The following is a 22,418-nucleotide window of genomic DNA, read 5'->3' as shown; positions in this document are numbered from 1 at the left end:
TAAGGCTGTCTCCAGCACCAAACTTCTCCCAGCATAGACACAGCTGATCCTTACAGCCAACTGGCCTGGAGGTCAATTCTTCCCAGTGATACTAACAATAATCAAGACTTAATTACAACAAGGCTGTACACACAGTCAACAAAGGGGTGCACCAAGAGTGTCCACCTCTGGTTAACTGGGGAGGCAGACCCACTGGGCCATATTGGAAACCTATCACACAAATCTACTTTACCAACTCAGGGAAGCAGTGAAAATGAGGCGTCAAAAGAATCAGATCACAAACGAAAGAAATGGAGGAAAACAAACAACTGGATATAGAATTCAAAACCACGGTTATAAGGCTTTTTAAGAATATCCTAGAAAAGGCCGATAAATATAACGAGACCCTCGAAGATATGAAAAAGGACCAACTAGAAATTAAACATACACTGACTGAAATAAAAAATATTATACAGAGACCCAAAAACAGACAAGAGGAACACAAGAATCAAGTCAAAGAATTGAAATACAAAGAAGCAAAAAACACTCAACCGAAAAAGCAAAAAGCAAAAAATAAAATCCAAAAAGTTGAAGATAGTGTAAGAAGACTCTGGGACAACTTCAAGCGTACCAACATCAGAATTATGGGGGTGCCAGAAGAAGAGAGAGAACAAGATACTGAAAATCTATTTGAAGAAATAATGACCGAAAACTTTCCCAACCTGGTGAAAGAAATAGACTTACAAGTCCAGGAAGCGCACAGAACCCCAAACAAAAGGAATCCAAAGAGGACCACACCAAGACACATCATAATTAAAATGCCAAGAGCAAAAGACAAAGAGAGAATATTAAAAGCAGCAAGAGAAAAACAGTTAGTTACCTACAAGGGAGCACCCATACGACTGTCAGCTGATTTCTCAACAGAAACTATGCAGGCCAGATGGGAGTGGCAAGAAATTTTCAATGTGATGAATAGCAAGAACCTACAACCAAGATTACTCTACCCAGCAAAGCCATCATTCAGAATTGAAGGGAAGATAAAGAGCTTCAGAGATAAGAAAAAGCTGAAGGAGTTCATCACCACCAAATCAGTATTATATGAAATGCTGAAAGGTATTCTTAAAGAAGAGGAAGAAGAAAAAAGTAAAGAGAAAAATTATGAACAACAAATACATATCTATCAACAAGTGAACCTAAAAATCAAGTGAATTAAAAACCTGAGGAACAGAATAATTTGGTGAATATAATAGAATCAGGGGCATAGAAAGGGAGTGGACTGATAATTCTCAGGGGGAAAGGGGTATGGGGGGTTCATGAAGTGACTGGACAAAAATCATACACCTATGGATGAGGACAGTGGCGGGGAGGTAAGGGCAGAAGCTGGGGTGGGAACTGGGTGGAGGGGAGCTATGGGGGGAAAAAGGAGAAATAATTGTAATAATCTGAATAAAGATTTATTTAAAAATTAAAAAATAAATAAAAAATAAATAAAAAGTTTGAGGACCCCCTGGGGGGGAAAAAAAAAAAAGAAATGTTGAAGAGCAAGAAGAGGAAGAAGAAATATGTACAATAAAATTGCACCCCAAGAAGAGCAAGAAGAAATATGAACAATAATATGAACAATAAATACATAACTATCAATAATTGAATCTAAAAGTCAAAATAAACAAGGAATCTAATGAAGAAAATAAATGGATGAATGAAATAGAATCAGAGGCATGGAAACATGGAACAGATTAATGAATCTCAGAGGGTAGGGCGGTAGTAGGGTGGGGAGAGATTAACCAAAGAGCTTATATGCATAAATGCATTACCTAAAGACACAGACAATAGAGTGGTGAAGGCCTGGGATGGGACAGGAACCATGTGGAGAGAGACACTGGGGGGAAAAAATGGGGACATCTATAATACCTTAAACAATAAAGATAAAAAACAAGTGTTGGTGAAGATGTGGAGAAAAGTGCACTGTTGGTGGGAATGCCAACTGGTGTATCCACAGTAAACAATGTGTGGAGATAACTCAAAAAATTAAAAATGGAACTGCCTTATGACACAGCCATTCTACTTCTGGAAATATATCCAAAGAAACCCAAAACACTAATTTGAAAGATTATATGCACCCCTATGTTTATTGCATCATTATTTACAATAGCCAAGATTGGGAAGCAGCCCAAATGTCCAGCAGTGAATGAGTGTGTAAAAAAGTTGTGGTACAATTACACAATGGAATACTAATTGGCTGTTAAAAAAAGGGAAATCTTACTCTTTGTGACAGCATGGATGGACCTGGAGAGCATTATGCTAAGTGAAATAAGCCAGTCAGAGAAAGACAAGTACCATATCATCTCACTCATATGTGGAATCTAATGAACAAAATAAACTGACGAACAAAATAGAAACAGACTCATAGACAGAGAAAAGACTGACAGCTGTCAGACGGGAGGGGGTTGCAGGGCTGGCTGAAAAAGGTGAAGGTAATAAGGAAAAAAAAACACACCCTCACAGACACAAACAACAGCATGGTGATTACCAGAGGGAAAGGAGGATGGGGAGGTAGAAGAGGGCATAGAGCAGATAAATGGTGATGAAGGATACTTGACTTGGGGTGTTGAACACATAATACAATATACAGATGTGTTGTAGAAATGTGCACCTGAAACCTATATAATTTTACTAACCAATGTCACCCCAATAAATTCAATACAAAGTTTATCAAAATGTTATTCAATTAAAATTTTAAAACATAAAATATGCTAACATTAGGAACTGCCTAAATAAACTGTAGCACATCAATAACCTGGTTAGCTAATAAACATGGCTAAAAAAAACCCATACAACCATGATGGCTGGTTTCACTTTAAGTTCATGACGTCAGTGGGACCTTAATGAAACCCAACGATTGTATTACAGTTTCCTGGTCCATTTACTCCCATATTCTCCTAGACAACACAGGGCACATCTTATCCTCTCTCCTTGATTGTCTTAACACCTCCTTCTCCTATTCTCTTTGTTGATGACTTTGCTTCCTACTTCATTAAGAAAACAGAAGCAATCAGAAAAATTATTTCTATCACTTCTCATCACATCTATCAACCAACCTGCACCTCTACCCGTCTGTCCTGTTACTACAGATATACTGTCCTCACTCCTATTTGAGTAACTATTTGAGCACTGGACCTCATCCTCTTCTGCTTTTTCAAGACTTCTTTCCTACAGCAACTGTCCCCCTTTTCTCTTGCATCAAAATTTTCTTCGTTATTGCCTTATTCTCATCAGCTATGTACAGTGTATACTTGTTTGTATGCTATCATACATCTTATATGTTTATAACACGTCACCTTAAAAACAAAAACCACTGTTCCTTGGCTTAACATCCTCTTTCAGCTCATCTTTAAAGCAAAATGCCTCATAAGAGTTGCCAACTTGCTATGTTCATTCTTCCTCCCATTCTCTCTTAAGCTCCTCCAATTAAGTTTTTGCCCCTAAAGGTCCACTCCAATTAAGATGACCAGTGGCCCAGTTGCCCACAGGGTTGCCAAATCCATTCCATTCCCACTATTCATGTTACTTATCAGCATGATTTAACACTTTTGATCACTCCCAGATACATTTTTCACTTGACTTCCAGAAAAAACTTCTCTGTTGATACTAATGGCTAGTCCCTTTGCTAGTTCTTCCTCATCTGACAGACTCTAAATGTTAGGCCTATCCCAGAATTTGGTCTTTAGACCTCTTGTCTTCACTCATTACACTCAGTCCGATGGTAATCCAGTTTCATGACTCTGAACCCATCTATATGCTGATACTTTCTCTTTTTTTTTAATATATTTTATTGATTTTCCACAGAGAGGAAGGGAAAGGGACAGAGAGCTAGAAACATCGATGAGAGAGAAACATCGATCAGCTGCCTCCTGCACACTCCCCACTGGGGATGTGCCCGCAACCAAGGTACATGCCCTTGACCGGAATCGAACCCGGGACCCTTCAGTCCGCAGGCCGACGCTCTATCCACTGAGCCAAACCAGCTAGGGCTATATGCTGATACTTTCAAACATATATCTCCACAACCTGGACCTCTCTCATGAACTCCTAATGTTGATGTCCAACTGCCTACTGGGCATTCGCCATTTGGATGTCTAAAACCCAAACTCCTGATTTTCCCCACATCTTATAAATGGCAACTCCACTCTCCCAGGTATTCAGTCATGCTTGATTTGTTCTTTCCTCTCACACCACTCACTTCCAAACTAATAGCAAATTCTGTCAGCTGTACCTTCAAAGTATTTTTAAAATTCTACAACTTGCCTGGCTCGTGTGCTCAGTGGTTAGCGTGTCAGCCTATTCACTGAAAGGTTGGGGGTTCGATTATCGGTCAAGGACACATACCTGGGTTGCGGGTTCGCTACCCACTCCCACTCCCTCCCCTTCCCATTGAGGCTTGTGCGGGAGGCAACTAGTCGTATCTCTCCCTCTCCCCTCCACTCTCTCTGAAAAGCAATGGAAAAAATAATAAAAATATTCGACAACTTCAGGGATTTGTGGAAAATGGAAGAGGCTGTGGTAGTATAGTTTTGGGGTTATTCTGAATCCCCACATAAAGACAGAGTAATTAGACAGCAACACCAAAAGCCCACTGATAACATTTACAATAAAACTAGGCTGGTGCAACACAGAATAATAATAGCTAAAGTGGAGACTTCTTCAAATGATAACTTAAAATACAGCTATATTATAATATTCCACCTGAAATAGGAGACAAATAATTAGGACAAGGTTTAGAAGAATGAATTTCAAAAAGTAAAAGTGACTCTATAAAGATATATATGTAATTAACATCTAAAAATGCATAACAGACACTGGGTGGAAACTTTCTCAGATCCCTTGATCTTTCAGAAGATGTTCCCCCTCATGGGATTACATTATTAATTTGATAAAGTTTAAGAGAAGGAAAATTAGAATTGCAATGACATTTTATTTCAAACGTTTTACTTGGCTCAAAACTCCTTCCTTTTCTCCCTACCCCAGCCTGGTTATCAATTGGTACAAACAAACCTCCTAAGGAATCACTAGCCAAGCAATCCCTCAAACAGTCAAATTCTAATCAGCTAAGACACCCCAGTTGTATTATTAGAAAAAGCCAGTCTAGGGAAGTCTGGAAGATGGTAGCAACAAATTCCTACATAAAAACAGACAAAGGAACTACACAGAAAAACCAAAATGCCATGACAACTCTGCAATAAAACTGGGTGAAAATCCCAAAATATAAGCAGATAAGGACAAATCACCAAGAGTCATTAAGACCTGTGCTAGAGGTATCTGTGTGGGAGAAAGAAAGGGGACACAATGGGGGCATCTGATGGACCCCAAAATAGCCAACAGTTGTTCACTAGAAAGTATGGAGGGCCAAGTAAGAGCCACAGCTGAGACTGGAGGAGGTGTTGCTTTTTCCAAAAATGAGTGAGTACAAAGGACTTGCAGTCAAGACTGAAAGAGCCTCACACGGGGAAGACTCTACTAGGAATAGAATAATATGCTCTATTTTTGTAAATCAAAAATATCATTTTTTGGTAATAAAAATACAAAACTTACTACTAGGACTTGATGGAATGTATTTGTTCAATGAATAAATGTACCACTTTTGTCTGTGATTACAAGTACACCTAAGCCTTGCTGACGCAACACAATAAAGGCTTCCAAACTGTTTTTTTACTATGGTTTACAGAGCAACATATTTATGTGACTCAGTACACACACACACACACACACACATACACACACACGTAATGGAAATAATTTCCTGAAATGATGTTCCTTTAGCCATCATTTGGATGAGGACATAGAGATTGATCTCAATACACAGTTTGAAAAACACTGCCAAGCAGCATACTACTTAACATGTGGGGGTCTGGTTTCAAATTCTGCTGCCATGTCTGAGCTCTACTAAATTAGGAAAACTACTTACCCTTTATGCTTCGGTCTCCTCATTTATAAAATAACTAGAGGCCCGGTGCACGAATTGGTGCATGGGTGGGGTCTAGCCGGTCTGCTCCAATTGGGGCCAATCGGGCCAGGCTGGCCAGGGGGAGGGACCACAGGCGGTTGGCCAACCGGCCCCTCCCACTGGTCAAACTCCCGGTCGAACTCCAAGTCGAGGGTTCAATTTGCATATTAGGCTTTTATTATATAGGATAACTATATTTATGCTGCAAGATTCTTTTTTTAAAAAAAATATCTTTATTGATTTCAGAGAAGAAAGGAGAGATAGAAACATCACTGATGAGAGAGAATCATTGATTGGCAGCCTCCTGCACACTCCCTACTGGGGATCAAGTTGCCAGCCCTGGCATGTGCCCTTGATGGGAATCGAACCTGGGACCCTTCAGTCTGCAGGCCAATGCTCTATCCACTGAGCCAAACCTGCTTGGGCTGCAAGATTCTTTTTTTTTATTTTTTTTTATTTTATTGATTTTTTACAGAGAGGAAGAGAGAGGGATAGAAAGTTAGAAACATCGATGAGAGACATCGATCAGCTGCCTCCTGCACGCCCCCTACTGGGGATGTGCCCGCAACCCAGGTACATGCCCTTGACTGGAATCGAACCTGGGACCCTTCAGTCCGCAGGCCGACGCTCTATCCACTGAGCCAAACCAGTTAGGGCTGCAAGATTCTTTAGAAGAGTAAATGAGTTTATCCGTGGGAAGTACTTAGAATATTGTCTGGTACACAATAAATACTCAAGAAATGTGTGATATTGTTCTTGCTGTTGTTATTCAAATAAAAGTTTAAGAATTTGGTCTAACATGAAAGTTTGTGAGTGAGCTACAACCAGATATCTGAAAACAAACTAGGAAAGGGTATATTAAATTCCATGTTCATAAAAAATTCTCTTCATCAATAACCAAAAACAGGCAATTTTTTTTTTTTTTTGGCCGTAACTTCAAGCACTGCTTACCTATGATATCATTTCTCATTGCTTCTGTAATAGGTATTGGTTTAGCAGCATCTGGAGATATGTATTTGGTAAAAGTATTCACTGCATCTTGTTCTATACCTGCAAGGGAAGAAGGGAAAAACTTCAAAAATCAAAAAGCAACTTGAACTATAATGGACTATATTCATGAACAGCAGGGCTTAGGTTTGCTGTGAGCCCAAGCATACATGCATGTGTGCATGCATGTACACACAAACACCCACCCACACACACACACACACACACCTATGAACCAGGAGGTCACGGGTCTTTTCTCGGTCAGGGCACATGCCATAGTTGCGGGTTCGATCCACAGAGAAGTATGTGTGTATGTATACATATATATTACAAATATAAGCATATATACTAGTAAAAGTATATATAGGACAAAATAAGACTCATCATAATATCGCTTTTTCAATGTTTGGTTTGTGGAACAGAGGAATTATATGTGAATTCCCCCCTACTCCTCATCTAAGTGAACAAGCTCCTTAATAGCAATGATGCATGCAGGTGTCTTCTTCAAAGTCTGAGCTTGAAGGATTTGCATAACAATTTAATACTAGGAGCTCAAAAATTATTTCTAAATCTACATTTAAAATATTTTTCAAATGATTTAACATTCATTAATATTACATTAATTTGACCTTTATAACCCTTTAATGTTAAAACAATTAATCTCAAACTTCGTATTCTCAGGACTTTGATATCTTAAAAATTATTGAGGACCCTAATGAGCTTTTGTTTATGTTTTATGTCTAGATATTAAAATCCACTGGTCTTTTGTTCATAATTTCATAACATCATATATTTCCAAATATTTTGGAAAATATTGGTTTACTGGCTTATGCAGATTTTCTAAAAGTTGAGACATTGCATCATATAGGGTAGAAAAAGAAATCACATCATTAGCATCATCAATGATCTTGCTGGAACACTCTTTAAAGCTGTCAAAGCACAGTGGTGAATACAAGTTTTCCAAAATTCTAATTTTCACTTAAAAAGCTTTAATATTTACCACTGGGCAACAAATACGGTCAGTCGTTCTCGTTGAATAACAAGTTTACTCCATTCATTCCCAAGAAAATGTCTGCCAAATATCCAACTCTAAATAACCGTAGTTTTCCAATAGTCATTCTTACAAGTAAAAATCATATTCTATTGAAAAAGCAGCTACTTTCACTCACAAAAACAACCAACTACCCATGTGCTTTACCTTAACACAAGTGTATGCTTCAGTATGCAGAAGTGCTTCTGCATATTTCCCACATCGCACATATTAAACAGGGTTTAGATTTAATAAAATTATCTACTTCTCCAAAGACACTGTGAGTGAAGGTTCCACTCCGTTTTCCTGGGAGTATGTGGCAGCACCGTGACTACTAATACAATGTGGTTCAATGCCAGCAGGTTTTCCCACAGCTGCCACCCCACCACCATTGCAAATGTTAACAGAGTAAAAAGACAACCTGGCAGGCGTGGCTCAGTGGTTGACCTATGGACTAGGAGGTCACGGTTCAATTCCCAGTCGGGGCACATGCCTGGGTTGTGGGTTTGATCCCTGAGGAGGAGGGAGGACGTGCAGGAGGCAGCCAATCAATGATTATCTCTCATCATTGATGTTTCTCTCTTTCTTTCCCTCTCTCCCTTTCTCTTTGAAATCAATAAAATACATATAAAAAGAAAACAAAAACATGGTAGCCAGTTCAAAATTGATTAATAAATAAAATATTTTTTAAAAAGACAAATAACATCTTAAAATTGTTGTAAAAATCATTTTGATCATATGGATCCCTTAAAAAAAGTCTCAGGGACCCTCTATAGGTGTGCAACCACACTTTGAGAACCTGTGGGTTAGCAGAATAGCTTATTCCTATTTTTATATAAAAGAAACTTATATACAAAACATTAAAACTACTTGAGTCAAAAAATGCTGGAGTGAGGAGGGGACCGGGAAAAGTAAAAGCATAGAGTTTTTGTATGTGATTAAAGTTAAGTTATCATCAGCTTAAAACAGGTTATTACTACCCTGGCTGGTGTGGCTCAGTTGGTTGAGCATCATCCCAAACTCCAAAAGGTGGCGGCGGGTTTGATTCCTAGTCAAGGCACATAACCAGGTTGAGGGTTCAATCCCAGTAGGAGGGGCGTGTAGGAGGCAGCTGATGGATGTTGTGCTCTCACATTGATGTTTCTCTCTTTCCCTCTACCCCCCCTCTCTCCCTTTCTCTCTCTCTAAAAATGTCAATAAAACATCTTAAACAAAAAAAGGAATCACATGATCAACTCAATAGATACAGAAAAAGCATGTGACAAGATGCAATACTCTTTCATAATTTAAAACTCTCAACACACTAGGACTAGAAGGAAATTACCTCAACATAATAAAGGCCATATACTAGTATAAACTCACAGCTAACATCATACTCAATGGTGAGAAACTAAAAGCTTTTCCTCTAAGATTAGGTACAAGTAGGATGGCCACTCTCATCACTTCATTCAACATAGTACTAGAAGTCCTAGTTAAGGCAGTTAGGCAAGAAAAAAAAATGGCATCCAAATTGGAAAGGAAGAAATAAAATTATCTGTATTAGCAGATGACATAATATTACGTGTATAAAACTTTATAAAGTTTCTACAAAAACCAGAACTAATAGATGAATTATTAGTTACAGGATACAAAATCAGCATACAATAAGCAGTTGCATTTTTTAAAATATATTTTATTGATTTTTTAGAGAGAAGAAGAGAGAGGGATAGAGAGTTAGAAACATCAATGAGAGAGAAACATCGATCAGCTGCCTCCTGCACACTCCCTACTGGGGATGTGCCTGCAACCAAGGTACATGCCCTTGACCAGAATCGAACCTGGGACCCTTTACTCCACAGGCCAACGCTCTATCCACTGAGCCAAACTGGTTAGGGCTCAGTTGTATTTTTGTGTACTAACAATGAACTATTTTATCAAAAAGGAAATTAAGAAAACAATTTCATTTAAAATATCGCCAAAAAGAATAAAATATGTAGAATTAATTTAATCAAGAAAGTGAAGATTTGTACGCTGAAAATTACAACATAATGCTCAAAGAAATTAAAGACACAAATAATTGAAAAGACAGCTGATGCTCATGAATTGAACGACTTAAGATGTCAATACTACCCAAAGTGATCCACAGGTTCAATGTAACCACTATTAAAATCTCAATTTTTTTTACAGAAATAGAAAAAACAATCCTAAAATTCATACAGAACCACAAAGGACTCGAATAACCACAATAACCTTGAGAAAGAATAACAAAGCTGAAGGCATCATACTTCCTGATTGCAAAATCCTATCTAATAAAGAGGGAATATGCTAATTGACCCTCACGCCATTGCAAAGATGGCAGCGCCCACAGCTAATAAGGAGGGAATATGCTAATTGACTACCCCGTCCTCAAAGATGGTGACGCCCACAGCCAGTAAGGAGAGAATATGCTAATTGACTGCCACATCCTCAAAGATGGTGGCGCCCACAGCCACAAGATGGCGACGCCCAGTTCCCTCAGCCCCGCCGGGGTGGCAGGCGCGTGGCAAGGTCGGGCCCGCCCCCAGGTGAGTCCGTCCACTCTGCATGCATGCCTCCAGAGTCCCCCAGTCTCCTCAGCCCCCCAGGGCCGGCCTGAGGCGCAGGCAAGTCTCGGATGGCAGCTGCCCAGCCAATACCCAAGGCGCAGGCAAGCCTCGATGGCAGCTGCTCAGGGCCGACCAAGGCTCAGGTAACCAGGGCTGGCCGAGGATTGCGATGCCGGCAGTGGCAGTAGCAGAGGTGTGACAGAGTGTCACCATGCCCTGATCCCCAGGTCGCCTCCTGCCCCTGAGGGCTCCCAGACTGTGAGAGGAGGCAGGCCAGGCTGAGGAACACGCCCCACGCTGAGGGGCCTTTAGTATATTATAAAGCCACGTAATGAAAACAGTATGGTACTGGAAAAGACAGACATATAGATAGACCAATGGAACAAAAGCACAATGAGATATATCTCATACCTATTAGGATGGTCATTTATCAAAAATCACACAAAAGTTAGCAAGTGTTGGGGGCTTGTGGAGAAACTGGAGCCCTTGTACACTATTGGGGGGAATGTAAAATGGTGTAGCTACTATGGAAAACAGTACGGTGATTCCTCAAAAAATTAAAAATAGAACTATTATATGATCCAGCAATGCCACTTCTGGAGATCTAGCCAAAATAATTGAAATCAGAAACTTGATGCGATATTTGCACCCTCTTTTCATTGCAGCATTTTTCACAATAGCCAAGATATGGAAATAACCAAATGCCCATCAATGGATGAATGGATAAACAAAATCCTATCTAATAAAAGAGCAATATGCAAATTAACCATCACTCCACTACACCCACCAGCCAATCAGGAGCGAATATGCAAATAAACCCAACCAAGATGGCTACCGCCACAGAGAGCAGGAGGGAGGCTTGGGTTTCCCTGGCAATGGAGGAAGCCAAGCTTTCCGCCTGCCCTTGCTGGCCTAGGCCTCCACTCAAGGCTACAAAGTTTCAATGATAGAAGATACATAAACCCAAACAGAAATGGCGGCAGCCACGGAGCTGGAAAGAGCAGGAGGCTAGGGTTGCCCCAGGCGATGGAGGAAGCCAAGCTTTCTGCACACCCTGGCTGGCCAAGGCCTCCACTTAAGGCTACAAAGTTTCAATTATAGAAGATACATAAATCCCAAGAGAAATGGCTGCCGCCATGGAGCAAGCAGAAAGCTTGGCTCTACTCCAGGCTACAAAGTTTCAATTGTAGAAGATAAATAAACAACCCCAGATACCAGGGCCTCTGCTTGGGTCTCCAGGGGACGTGGCCGGCCTGCAAAGCACCACAGGCACCTCGCCCAGGCCACTCCACACCCCAAGGGAACCCCCACCCTGATCCGGGACACCCTTCAGGGCAAACCAGCTGGCCCCCACTCGTGCACCAGGCCTCTATCCCAGGCATCCTCAAACTACGGCCTGTGGGCCACATGTGGCCCGCCAAGGACATTTATCCAGCCCGCCGGGTGCCGCTGCCTGTCCTGCTTAGCAGCCAACTCATCCCAGGCCTGCAGTGCGCATAGAAATTTGTTCATAGTTTTTTTTTTAAACTATAGTCCAGCCCTACAACGGTCTGAGGGACAGTGAACTGACCCCCTGTTTAAAAAGTTTGAGGACCCGTGCTCTATCCTATCTAATAAAAGAGTAATATGCAGATTGACCATCACTCCAACACACAAGATGGCTGCCCCCATGTGGTCAAAGATCCTGCCCCCATGTGGACACAAGATGGCCTCCACAAGATGGCCAGCAGGGGAGGGCAGTTGGGAGGGACCAGGCCTGCAAGGGAGGGCAGTTGGGGGCGATCAAGTCTGCAGGGGAGGGCAGTTAGGGGTGACCAAGCTGGCAGAGGAGGGAAGTTGGGGGCGACCAGGCCTGCAGGGAAAGGCAGTTGGGAGGGACCCAGGCCTGCAGGGGCGAGTAGTTGGGGTGACCAGGCCTGCAGGTGAGGGCAGTTAGGGGTGACCAGGCCTGCAGGGGAGGGCAGTTAGGGAAAAACAGGCAGACAGGGGAGCAGTTAGGCATCAATCAGGCTGGCAGGGGAGTGGTTAGGGGGTGATCAGGCTGGCAGACAGAAGCGGTTAGGGGCAATCAGGAAGGCAGGCAGGCGAGCAGTTGGGAGCCAGCAGGCCTGGATTGTGAGAGGGATGTCCAACTGCCCGTTTAGGCCCGATCCCACCAGGATCGGGCTTAAATGGGCAGTCGGACATCCCTCGAGGGGTCCCAGATTGGAGAGGGTGCAGGCTGGGCTGAGGGACACCCTCCCCCCCCGCCGTGCATGAATTTCGTGCACCGGGCCTCTCGTGTGACATATAATGGACTACTGTACTACTGCTCAGTCATAAAAAAGAACAATATCCTGCCATATGTGACAACATGGATGAACCTTGAGGACATAATGCTAAGTGAAAAAAGGCAGTAACAGAAAGACAAATACTGCATGATTCCACTTATATGTAGTATCTAAAATAGTCAAACTCATAGAAGCATAAAATATAATGGTAGTTGCCAAGGAGTGAAAGGAAAGAGAAAAAGAATTGCTGTTAAAAAGAATCAAGTTTCAGTTACTCAAGAAGAGTAAATTCTAGAGATTTGCTATATAACATCATACAATATTATACTACACACTTAAAAATAGAGAATTCATAATAAAGAAAACAGTGCCTCCCTAACCGGTTTGGTTCAGTGGATAGAGCATCGGCCTGCGGACTCAGGGGTCCCAGGTTTGATTCCGGTCAAGGGCATGTACCTTGGTTGCGGGCATACTCCATTAGAAAGTGTGCAGGAGACAGCTAATCGATGTTTCTCTCTCATCGATGTTTCTAACTCTTTATCCCTCTCCCTTCCTCTCTGTAAAAAAATCAATATATTAAAATTAAAAAAAAAGAAAACAGTGCCAAAGTTAGGACTTAACCATTTGTACAGCATAAGCGTCTATAGATGCAAGTGGCGGATCTTTTTAATCAAATTCAAAATATTGTGGCAGTTAACTGGTTAAGCTCAGGTCTGACTTCACAGCCAGGACTGTCTTCAATGTACAGAGCTATAAAATTATAGATGTTTTTTGGGGCAGGGAGGCTATGCTTGTTTGTGAATTAATTCTCTCTACAACCAGGGCCTTAATGAAAGTATCAATTGTTATGATTTTGGGGGACTGTTTTGCCCTTAGCCAGATCTAAAATAACCCAAGGTAATTCCATTCTTTCAATATTTACTGAATAGCCACTATAAATAAATTGCTAATCAGAACAAAGACACTGGGTTTGTACAAAATGGCTGTCAAAAAGGCTAAAAATCAGTACTGGGTAGTTTCCAAATTCTTGCTTTTCCACTAACTAAAAACAGTTGCCAATCCTAGACAAATACTGTTACAACTTAAATAGATGCTAAAGCACATTTATTTCTGGGGATTAAATTCATTAAAAGACGTTTTGATATCCATAAGTAAACTATTTTATTTCAGAAACACAGAACAGGATTATACTACCCTTCTTCTGTATCCAGAAAACTCAGTTTTCACTTATTTAAAAATAAACAACATTAATATATTTTAAATATTTTAATAAATTATTTTTTAACTCAATAAGTATGGGGCTAAGATAAATGGTTTGGTCCAATTTCTAATACTCTTTAATAAAAGAACATGGAAATTACTTAAAACATCAGTTTTGTTTTTTTAAAAACATAACTTTTAAGAATCTGATGCTAGATAACTGGAAGTAAAGAAGTTTCCTTCAACTATTTGAATGATGTTTAAAACTACATTAATTTAGTATTTTAGTAAGTTTTAAAAAATTTAAATGGCTCAAAGTTTGTATTAACTGAAACTAATCCTTAAACAAAACAAACATCAAAACACAAAATACTGACTCCATGAGATAATACAAATATATCTAGTACTTTATCAAAGACTTTCATGTAACCAAGATACTACAGAATTTCACTAAATTTTAAAGACAAAGCTGTGATAATGCAGTTTCAGGGCACATAAAGTAACAAATCCTATCTAGGGGAGAAACCAAGATGGCGGCATAGGTAAGCACCTAAACTGCTGCCTCGCACAACAATTTCAAAACTACAACTAAAAGACAGAACGGACACCATCCAGAACCACAGGAAAGCTGGCTGAGTGAAAATTCTACAACTAGAAGGAAAGAGAAAAGCTCACAGAGAATTGGAGGTATGGCAAAGGGTCTTTGTGCGCGCAGAGAGGAAGGGCGGCTGAGAGCCTGGCTGACTTTCTCTGGCGGAAGGGGGAAGGAAGCCCCCGACCGCACTGAACCCCAGTTCTGACTGCACTGAACCCCAGTTCCAGGCGAGCCCCTGGGGACCCACGCTCTTACTGGGGGAGTCTGGACTCTCGGGCGGAGACTCCGGAGCCGGGGAAGGCAGAGGACTGAAAGCGCGCATGCGCCAGTGCGCACAAAGGCTGCAGAGGTTGCCACAGGCTTTCCCTAGTGGAAGGGAGTCAGAGGCTCCTGACTGCACTGGGCCCAAGTTCTGACTGCACTGAACCCCGGTTCCAGGCGAGCCCCTGGGGACCCACGTTCTTGTGGGGGGAGTCTGGACTCTCGGGTGGAGACTCCGGAGCCGGGGAAGGCGGAGGATTAAAAGCACGTGCGCACGCGCGCCAGTGCGCACAAAGGCTGCGGAGGTTGCCACAGGCTTTCCCTAGTGGAAGGGAGTCGGAGGTTCCTGACTGCACTGATCCCCGGTTCCAGGCGAGCCCCAGGGGACCCACGCTCTTGTGGGGGGAGTCTGGACTCTCGGGCAGAAACTCAGGAGCCAGGGAAGGTGGAGGTCTGAAGGCGCGCACGTGCGCGCAAGGGTAAGGCTGACAGGAAGCCAAGACTGAGACTCCACCCCATCCAAGCTGAGCACAGAGGCTATTGCAATTTGGCAAGTCTAATCCTATAAGGCTGTCTCCAGCACCGAACTTCTCCCAGCATAGACACAGCTGATCCTTACAGCCAACTGGCCTGGAGGTCAATTCTTCCCAGTGATACCAACAACAATCAAGACTTAATTACAACAAGGCTGTACACACAGTCCACAAAGGGGTGCACCAAGAGTGTCCACCTCTGGTTAACTGGGGAGGCAGACCCACTGGGCCATATTGGAAACCTACCACGCAAATCTACCTTACCAACTCAGGGAAGCAGTGAAAATGCGGCGTCAAAGAATCAGATCACAAACGAAAGAAATGGAGGAAAACAAACGACTAGATATAGAATTCAAAACCACGGTTATAAGGCTTTTTAAGAATATCCTAGAAAAGGCCGATAAATATAACGAGACCCTCGAAGATATGAAAAAGGACCAACTAGAAATTAAACATACACTGACTGAAATAAAAAATATTATACAGAGACCCAAAAACAGACAAGAGGAACACAAAAATCAAATCAAAGAATTGAAATACAAAGAAGCAAAAAACACTCAACCGAAAAAGCAAAAAGCAAAAAAAAAAATCCAAAAAGTTGAAGATAGTGTAAGAAGACTCTGGGACAACTTCAAGCGTACCAACATCAGAATTATGGGGGTGCCAGAAGAAGAGAGAGAGCAAGATACTGAAAACCTATTTGAAGAAATAATGACCGAAAACTTCCCCCACCTGGTGAAAGAAATAGACTTACAAGTCCAGGAAGCGCACAGAACCCCAAACAAAAGGAATCCAAAGAGGACCACACCAAGACACATTATAATTAAAATGCCAAGAGCAAAAGACAAAGAGAGAATATTAAAAGCAGCAAGAGAAAAACAGTTAATTACCTACAAGGGAGCACCCATACGACTGGCAGCTGATTTCTCAACAGAAACTATGCAGGCCAGACGGGAGTGGCAAGAAATTTTCAATGTGATGAATAGCAAGAACCTACAACCAAGATTACTCTACCCAGCAAAGCTATCATTCAGAATTGAAGGGAAGATAAAGAGCTTCACAGATAAGAAAAAGCTAAAGGAGTTCATCACCACCAAGCCAGTATTATATGAAATGCTGAAAGGTATTCGTAAAGAAGAGGAAGAAGAAAAAAGTAAAGAGAAAAATTATGAACAACAAATACATATCTATCAACAAGTGAACCTAAAAATCAAGTGAATTAAAAACCCGAGGAACAGAATAATCTGGTGAATATAATAGAATCAGGGGCATAGAAAGGGAGTGGACTGATAATTCTCAGGGGGAAAAGGGTATGGGGGGGTTCATGAAGTGACTGGACAAAAATCATACACCTATGGATGAGGACAGTGGGGGGGAGGTAAGGGCAGAAGGTGGGGTGGGAACTGGGAGGGGAGCTATGGGGGGAAAAAGGAGAAATAATTATAATCTGAATAAAGATTTATTAATAAAAAAAAAATCCTATCTAATAAAAGGGTAATATGCAAATTAACTGTCACTCCATCACAAATATGGCGACGCCCAGTCCTCTCAGCCCCACCAGAGTCCCCCAGTCCCGGGGCGGGGGGGGGGGGGGAGCAGCTGCTGAGAGCGGGGCAGCATGAGCGGCCTGGCAGAATGCTTGCTTTGTCGTTGTGGCGACGAGGCAAGTGTTCCACACTGGCTGCGGAGGGCCTCTGGGCAGCGGGCGTGGAGGGGCCAGGCCCGGCAGAGAGCTACTGGCGCACAGATTCATGCGCAGGGCTACTAGTTTAAATATTAACAGTTACAGTACAAAAGATAAAAGTTTTACATATTTTTATAAAGAAGTTCTTTGGACTATAAAACTTCATGCAATGGTCAAAAATTTTCTTGAATGTCCAATCTGTGAAATTTCATTTATTTTTGCATCCTTGGTATGTGGTATTATATAATAGGTGCTTAATAAATATTTGTTTAATGACTAGACTTACCAAAAATACCTATTGAAAGAATAAATTTACCTCATATATTACCACATTTTTTCTATTTTAAATTATTAGCAGCATCTTTTTAAAAATGTTTGTTTGTTTATTATTTATTTGTATTTCAGAGAGGAAGGGAAAGGGGAAAGAGAGATGGAAACATCAATGATGAGAGAGAATCACCGATCGGCTGCCTCTTGCACACCCCTTACTGGGGGTGGAGCCTGCAACTGGGTATGTGCCCCTGACTAGAATCGAACCTAGGACCCTTCAGTCCATAGGCTGATGCTCTATCCATTGAGCCAAACCAGCTAGAGCTAATTATTGATTTTTACAGAGAGATAAAACATTGGTTTGTTGTTCCAATTACTTATGTATTCATTGGTTGATTCTTCTATGTGCCCTGACCATTTTTTGATCCCACAACCTCGGTGTATCAGGATGGTGCTCTAACCAACTGAGCTACCTGTCCAGGGCCTACTAACAGAATCTTCATGGGGAAAAAAACACACACAAAAAAACCCGTGAGGTCAGGAATTGTTTTGTAGTCAGACGGAAGATGTCTTATGATAAAGACAGCTTAAAGCAGAGAAGATAACTAAGGAAATGAAGCTCCAGGACAAGGAGCATGCAAGCATATTCCTAAAGATCATACATTAGTCAGCCAACTAAGTGGCTATTAAGGAGAATGTGTATTAGCAAAATACAAAATTAATATATTTCTCAAAGTCAACTCAGCTCAGAAGAAATTATTTTGTTAACTTCTACTACTATGAATGAATATCCTAAAACGAAATTTAGCATCTATTTAAAGGAAGTATAAAACATCAGTACATCCTGAAGAACTTACTCAAATGAAACTACACACTGCTTTTAAGTTCTTAGTACTGATCTTCAGTTACAAAAACAGTAGGTCATTACAAATCCCTTCACTGGTAAAAGAAGTTACAAGGTCATATTCAGAAAACCCAAGGCCACTTGAGTGATATGTGCAAATATAAAAAGGTTTATTCAAGAAAGTGACTTTCACCCCTAGCTGGTTTGGCTCAGTCGCTAGAGCATCGACCTGCAGACTGAAGGGTCCTGGGTTCAATTCCGGTCAAGGGCACATGCCCAGGTTGCGGGCTCGATCCCCAGTAGGGGGCGTGCAGGAAGCAGCAGATCACTGATTCTCTCCCATCACTTATGTTTTGATCTCTCTCTCCCTTCCTCTCTGAAATCAATAAAAAAATATATATTTTTTAAATAAAGAGACTTTCTATTCTTTATAAAAAATGAGAGCTGGAACTAGGAGAAAATTAGGAATTTCTAGGCTCCAGAAAAGGTTTAAGAATAAATATGAGGTATTAATATATGGCCACCTTCTATAGCTTGAGGTTTTAATACAATAAAAACAGGAACCACCAGAGGAAAGTGTTAAACCAGCATCTATCTAATGTATTTGATTTCTCATGTGAAAAACGCAAATCCATATAAAAAACATTACCCTTTGATTTGATTTGAAATACAAAGTAGGTCAAGATGAAATAAGCACACTCCATTTCTCCCACAGAATGCACTAAAACCACTGGAGAAATGTCTATGAGAATCTAAAAACATAAATGGCAGCAGGAAGATGGAAAATGGAAACCAGAACTCGAAGTACCGCCATACTGGAGGCAAGTTTCCCAGTATCTCCTAGTCTGGACTCAAAAGTTAAAGTGGCGCCCAGATGCACAAAGAAAAAGCTCCAGAGAAGCCTTCTATTTCTGGCCTAAGGAGCAGGAAAGGGGGCTCCTATGGGTAAGGAGAGTGGAGAAAATAAATCCCCTGGGCTTTTTTGGCCCCCAAGCAATACCAGTGTAGCAATGGAGGCAATGGCAGCAGCCCAGGAAGCTCCCAAAGCTCCAAAAACCTTATTCTTTAATGAAAAAATTTAGTTCCAAGTAGAAGGGGAGAATCCCTATTTCTTTTATCCTTTACACGCTTGCAGCGTGGCCAAAGAGGCTAACATAATTGTGAAAAATGTGTTGAAGTATAAGGAAACAAAAGACCTAGCTTTCCAGCCAGACAACCAGGAAGGTGGTGTCCCTAGGAACAAAAAAATGTCAAATCACAGAAAGGAGGGAGTTCATGAAAGCTTATAAAGTTGTGTGTGTACTCTTGGGTTCATCCCTGAGCTGACTATAAGATCATTCTCCAAGGGTTTGAGCACTAAACTATGACCCGCCCACCAGCCAGGACTGAGACTAGACATTGGAAAGGGTATATGCAAGTAAGATCCAAAATTGAACTGACACTGGACCACAACCTAAGGAATGCTAATTGGAACTGGAAGCCTAAACCTAAAAGGATGACACAGATACTGGGATCACACAACAAAAAAATCGTTTTAAAGCTCTGCCAGCTGTGGCTCAGTTGGTTGGGTGTCCTCCTGTGTATCAAAAAGATGGCCAGTTCAATTCCGGATCAGGGCACATGCCCAGGTTGTGTTTTCGGTCCCCAGTTGGGGCACATACAGGAGGCAACCTATCGATGTTTCTCTTTCACATCGATATTTCTCCACCCTACCTTCTTCTCTCTCTGAAATCAATAAAAACATACTTTTTAAAAAGTTAAGTTCTTAATAATATAAAAAAAGAAGATATTATAATCATGCTACAAGAAGGTCAAACACTCTTGAACAAATGAAGACTGCCTCCACAGAGAATAGAGAATTAAAAAAACACACATAAAACAACTTAAAATTAATTGGAAAGACAAAGCACAATGAAAACAGAGGAAAGATTCAGTAAATTTGGGGATAGATGACTAGAAGTTTTTCAAGGAAAAATTTAGAAAATTGTCAATAGAGCCTCAGAGACTTACAGGGGGATGGCCAAGGTATAACATTTGGGTCATTAAAGTTCCAGAAGAGAGAACCAAGATGGCAGGGTAGGTAAATGCCTATACTCACCGCCTCCCACAGCCACATCAAAATTACAACTAAAATATAGAACAACCATCATTCAGAACTGCCTGAAAGCTGGCTGAACAGAAGTCCTACAACTAGAGAAGAAGAAGGCAGAATAGACTGGTAGGAGGGGTGGAGGCACAGAATGGGCTGGTCTGACACCCATGTGTGCTGTTTTTTCAATAGGTAGGGAGATAGTCTCTGAGGAGGCCATCCGTGAGGAGCAAGGGGTCCCAGCCCCACATCAGAACCCCCTAGGCCAGAGTCCCAGAGCTGGGAAAAGAAATCCCCACAACTACAGGCTGTAAAAACCAGCAGGGATTGTGGCTGAGTGATAAGAAGGCTGCTGGAGACCCAGGTGTTTGATTTAAAGGGCCAGTACACGAACTTACTCAGATTCCTAACAACAAGCAGCTTTGGGGGACCCAGACACCTACATGGAGGAACTGGATTATCTGACAACAGGGCAGGAATTCAGGGCGACTTTTTCCCAGATGGAGTACTTGCAGGGGTCATTATTCCAGTGCTGGAACCTCTTCCATAGCAGGGCTGACTGGCAGCCATACCTGGGTCTCCATCAGCCTGGAACTCACTATTTATTCAGCCCTGGTGATTCCCTGAGGCCCCATCACATCCAATTTGAAGCCCCACCCAAGCTGTTTGCAGCAGCTTTTCCATATGAATGGCCTGTCCTGGCTCAGGCTTCACACTTTGCTAAAATCTCTCAAACAAGCTGCAGCTGATGACAGTGTACCCCAAACCTATCAATAAAAGGCCCAAGACCCGGCACTAGCACCAGCCTGCCTTGCTCCACAGCTGGGCCTTGCCTGGGCACTTCCAAACCCAATACAAATAGTAGGCATCTGCAGATCTCTCTGTAGCTCCTGCCAGTGGCTGACTTTGAACCTCCCGGGAGGCCCTAGAGCCTGGTGGACAGCTTCAGACCATACCAGATCACAATTCTACACACCCACAAGTGACACATTCAAGGGGCAAACTTAGTGAGCACCAAAGCCCCATTAAACCAAGTCCTGCTCCATAGGAGTGCCCCCTGTACAGCAGGTTTTCCACTGTATTTGTGGTTGGTCCCCACAGCCCATCGGCCTGGAGGTCAATTCCTCCCAGTGATGCCAACAGCAATCAAGGCTCAACTACAACAAGACTGTGCATACAGCCCACACAGGGTTGCACCTAAAGTGCCCAGCTCAGGTGACTGGAGAGGCTGAGACACTGGGCCCTACAGGACACCTACAAGACAAGGCCACTCTACAATCCCAGGAGATAAAGCAGCTCTAGCTAATACAAAGAAACAAACAGAGGGAAGCAGGCAAAATGTGAAGATAATGAAACATGTCAAAAATGAAGGAAATGGAAGCAACAAGCAAACTACTGGATACAGAATCCAAACCATGATTATAAAGTTACTCAAAGATCTTCATGAGACTTTCAAGGATCTTAGTGAGAGTGTCAAAGACATGAAAAGGACCAGTCAGAAATTAAGCATACACTAACTGGGATAAAGAATAACTTAGAGGGATTAAACAGTATAGTAGAGGAGTCTGAGAATCAAATCAATAATTTGGAATATGAGGAAGCAAAAAACACCCAATCAGAAGAGCAAAAACAAAAAAGAATCCAAAAATATGAAGACAGTACAAGGAGCCTCTGGGACAACTTCAAGCATAGCAACATTCGCATTACGGAGGTGCCAGAAGGAGAAGAGAGAGCAAGATATTGAAAATCTAATTGAAGAAATAATGACAGAAAACTTTCCCTATCTGGTGAAAGAAATAGACTACAAGTCCAGGAAGCACAGAGATTGCCAAACAAGAGGAACACAAAGAGTCACACACCAAGACACAACATAATTAAAATGCCAAGGGTTAAAGACAAGGAGTTCATCACCACCAAACCAGTATTACATGAAATGTTGAAGGGTATTCTTTAACATGAGGGGGAGGAAGAAGAGATAAAAAATATAAACAATAAAATGGCAACAAATACATATCTATCAACAAATAAACCTAAAAATAAAAATAAATGAAGAAATATAATGAACAAAATAAACTGGTGAATAAAATAGAATCAGAGACATGGAAGCATGG

The 22,418-nt window shown here is 41.6% G+C and overlaps 1 protein-coding gene across 2 annotated transcripts in view; it reads right to left on the bottom strand.

Annotated features, from left to right (window-relative positions):
* AKAP10 (A-kinase anchoring protein 10) overlaps window positions 1-22,418 on the bottom strand; it is a 120,949-nt gene that overhangs the window by 52,738 nt on the left and 45,793 nt on the right. For both annotated transcript variants that reach the window (XM_080677139.1, XM_080677138.1), the window contains one exon: window positions 6,932-7,030. In XM_080677139.1, coding sequence (XP_080533265.1) covers window positions 6,932-7,030 — 99 coding nt within the window. The remainder of the gene's footprint in view (window positions 1-6,931; window positions 7,031-22,418) is intronic.

Source organism: Plecotus auritus, assembly GCF_963455305.1.
Source record: "Plecotus auritus genome assembly, chromosome: 7".
Taxonomy (NCBI): domain Eukaryota; kingdom Metazoa; phylum Chordata; class Mammalia; order Chiroptera; family Vespertilionidae; genus Plecotus; species Plecotus auritus.
The sequence above is the reverse complement of the archived record's forward strand: the minus strand, read 5'-3'. Positions and strand labels throughout refer to the sequence as shown.